Consider the following 1,840-nt stretch of genomic DNA (forward strand, 5'->3'; position numbering starts at 1 on the left):
GTTCACCTGGGTGAATATATGCACTTGGGAGGATTGGTTGTCCGCTTTTTATCCTTTTATTAATTAAACCGCCCATTTTACCCCCCCCCCCCCCGGCTACTGCATTGCATCTACCGTATTAAATCGGCCATGCAATCCCGCAGAGCAGCGCCACACTCCCCTATATGCACCGACCTCAATTCCAAATCCATTCGACCCTCCAAATCCAGTAACTGACGACGACCAACCGCCATACTCTAGTACCACCACTTTATTAATCCCCCGGCAGCCTTAACCTACACTGCCTTGCACTAGAAACCCAGGACGCAACCCAAGGACCCCACCCCACAATTCACACGGCAGGTACTGGAACCGCCGTTACCAGTCATTCCCGTCACACCTGTACGAGCACCATCATAATACCGGGTTATCGGAGCGCACCTCACCTACCCAATGTGCCCGAAAAGCGGTATTGCTGACGTGACCTGAAGTTGGAATACCAGGTAATGCGATGTACCACCAGCCAATTACCTGGGATAGCGGGGTAGCGGCTAGATGCATGTGTGTCCCACAAGCCCAGGCCGAGCAATGCGTCTAGGGTTCATAAATGACGCAGCGTGTGGAAGATGAACATCGTAAGCTTAGTTAGGCTAGGCTCGGGGGCCGGTGGGAGTGAGATAAGTGCGAAGGCGGAAGAGGCAGAGTGTATGTCTCGGGACCTTCCCGATATCTCCTGCATTGGTGGTGGCCGGTGATCGGATCATGCGGGCTTCACCGGAGATTATATGCGAGGGGACGGAATGTAAGGAGTGCTGTGCCGTTTGATGGTAATCCGCTCGAAGCGCGCGCGGAGAAACAAAGTTTAACTTTAGGTCTGCTATTGGTGGTTGGGTCACTCAACATTTGGGGTTCCCTCAGCGCGTTGATTTAGTCGTTGCCCTGCCTTATGGAGTTCTGTGACTTGTGGGTGATGCTGTCGGTAGGAGGTGATATCGTATGAAGCGCAATAGTCAATCTGCGGTTGCCGATCGTGACAAGCGGAGGTTTTCGTGGGTGAAACAATAAAACGGGCTTGGCGAAAAATAAACCTAACCCTCTAGTCGATCAACACCTTCCATATGATTCTAGAATTTGCCCTACAGAATGTGTGATACGGTGCGTTCGCACAGTACCACCGTCGATTCGAAGCCTTGTCCCGTCCTTGTCGGAAACACTCAGGCCAGTTCAAGCATCTTGACTGAGGCTATTATATTAAAAAAAAAAATTACATGCATTTCATACTAGGTCTGGCTCGCACATGTCCTAGGAGTGCAGAAGTTGACAGAGCTGTCATAGGAGGATGGTCTGAACACCTGAGCAATTGTTGGCTCTCGATTTCATGGCCTTGTGGCCCTCACGATTGCTTCCCGACCTTACAGCGCCTGGAACGAATGTGTTGTTTTGGGAAATCATCACGAAAACGTCGCCGGAGGGAGGTGGCGGGATGAGAGTCGCCACCGCCTTTGTAAGCCGAGATGGTGCGGTTAAAATATGAAGACCATCCTGGGAAATTAGGAAACCCGCAACTCCGATCGGGCTGGGTTAGTCTTCGCGGTTCTAGATTGGGGGAGGGGCAAAGGCGTTGCTGCCGGCCGGTTTGATCGTTGGGGGAGTTCTACTCGAGCACATCCGAAATGCCGGGCGTTGTGGGGCTGACGGGGGATGACGAACAGTTGCCATCGGCCGAAGGCTTTCTAGGAAAGACTGGTCCTTCGTAGTGGACGTGGTGCTGTGAGTGGCTTCGTCCTGTCAGTATTGTGATGCTGAGGGGATGCCGGGTCAGAGAGGTTGTCAAGTTCCACCAAAGTGATCCCTTAGCCAA

The 1,840-nt window shown here is 52.4% G+C and overlaps 1 protein-coding gene; it reads right to left on the bottom strand.

Moving 5' to 3' along the window:
* GSTUM_00007290001 (uncharacterized protein) overlaps window positions 1–1,159 on the bottom strand; it is a gene marked incomplete at its 3' end in the record, with an annotated part of 1,359 nt that extends 200 nt beyond the window's left edge. Inside the window, exon 1 of the mRNA XM_002839309.2 lies at window positions 1–1,159. This exon is cut by the window's left edge and continues 200 nt beyond it. Coding sequence (XP_002839355.1) covers window positions 1–76 — 76 coding nt within the window. The 5' untranslated portion in view covers window positions 77–1,159.
* Window positions 1,160–1,840: the final 681 nt, after the last annotated feature.

Source organism: Tuber melanosporum (assembly GCF_000151645.1).
Source record: "Tuber melanosporum whole genome shotgun sequence assembly, scaffold_34, strain Mel28".
In the NCBI taxonomy this organism is placed as follows: domain Eukaryota; kingdom Fungi; phylum Ascomycota; class Pezizomycetes; order Pezizales; family Tuberaceae; genus Tuber; species Tuber melanosporum.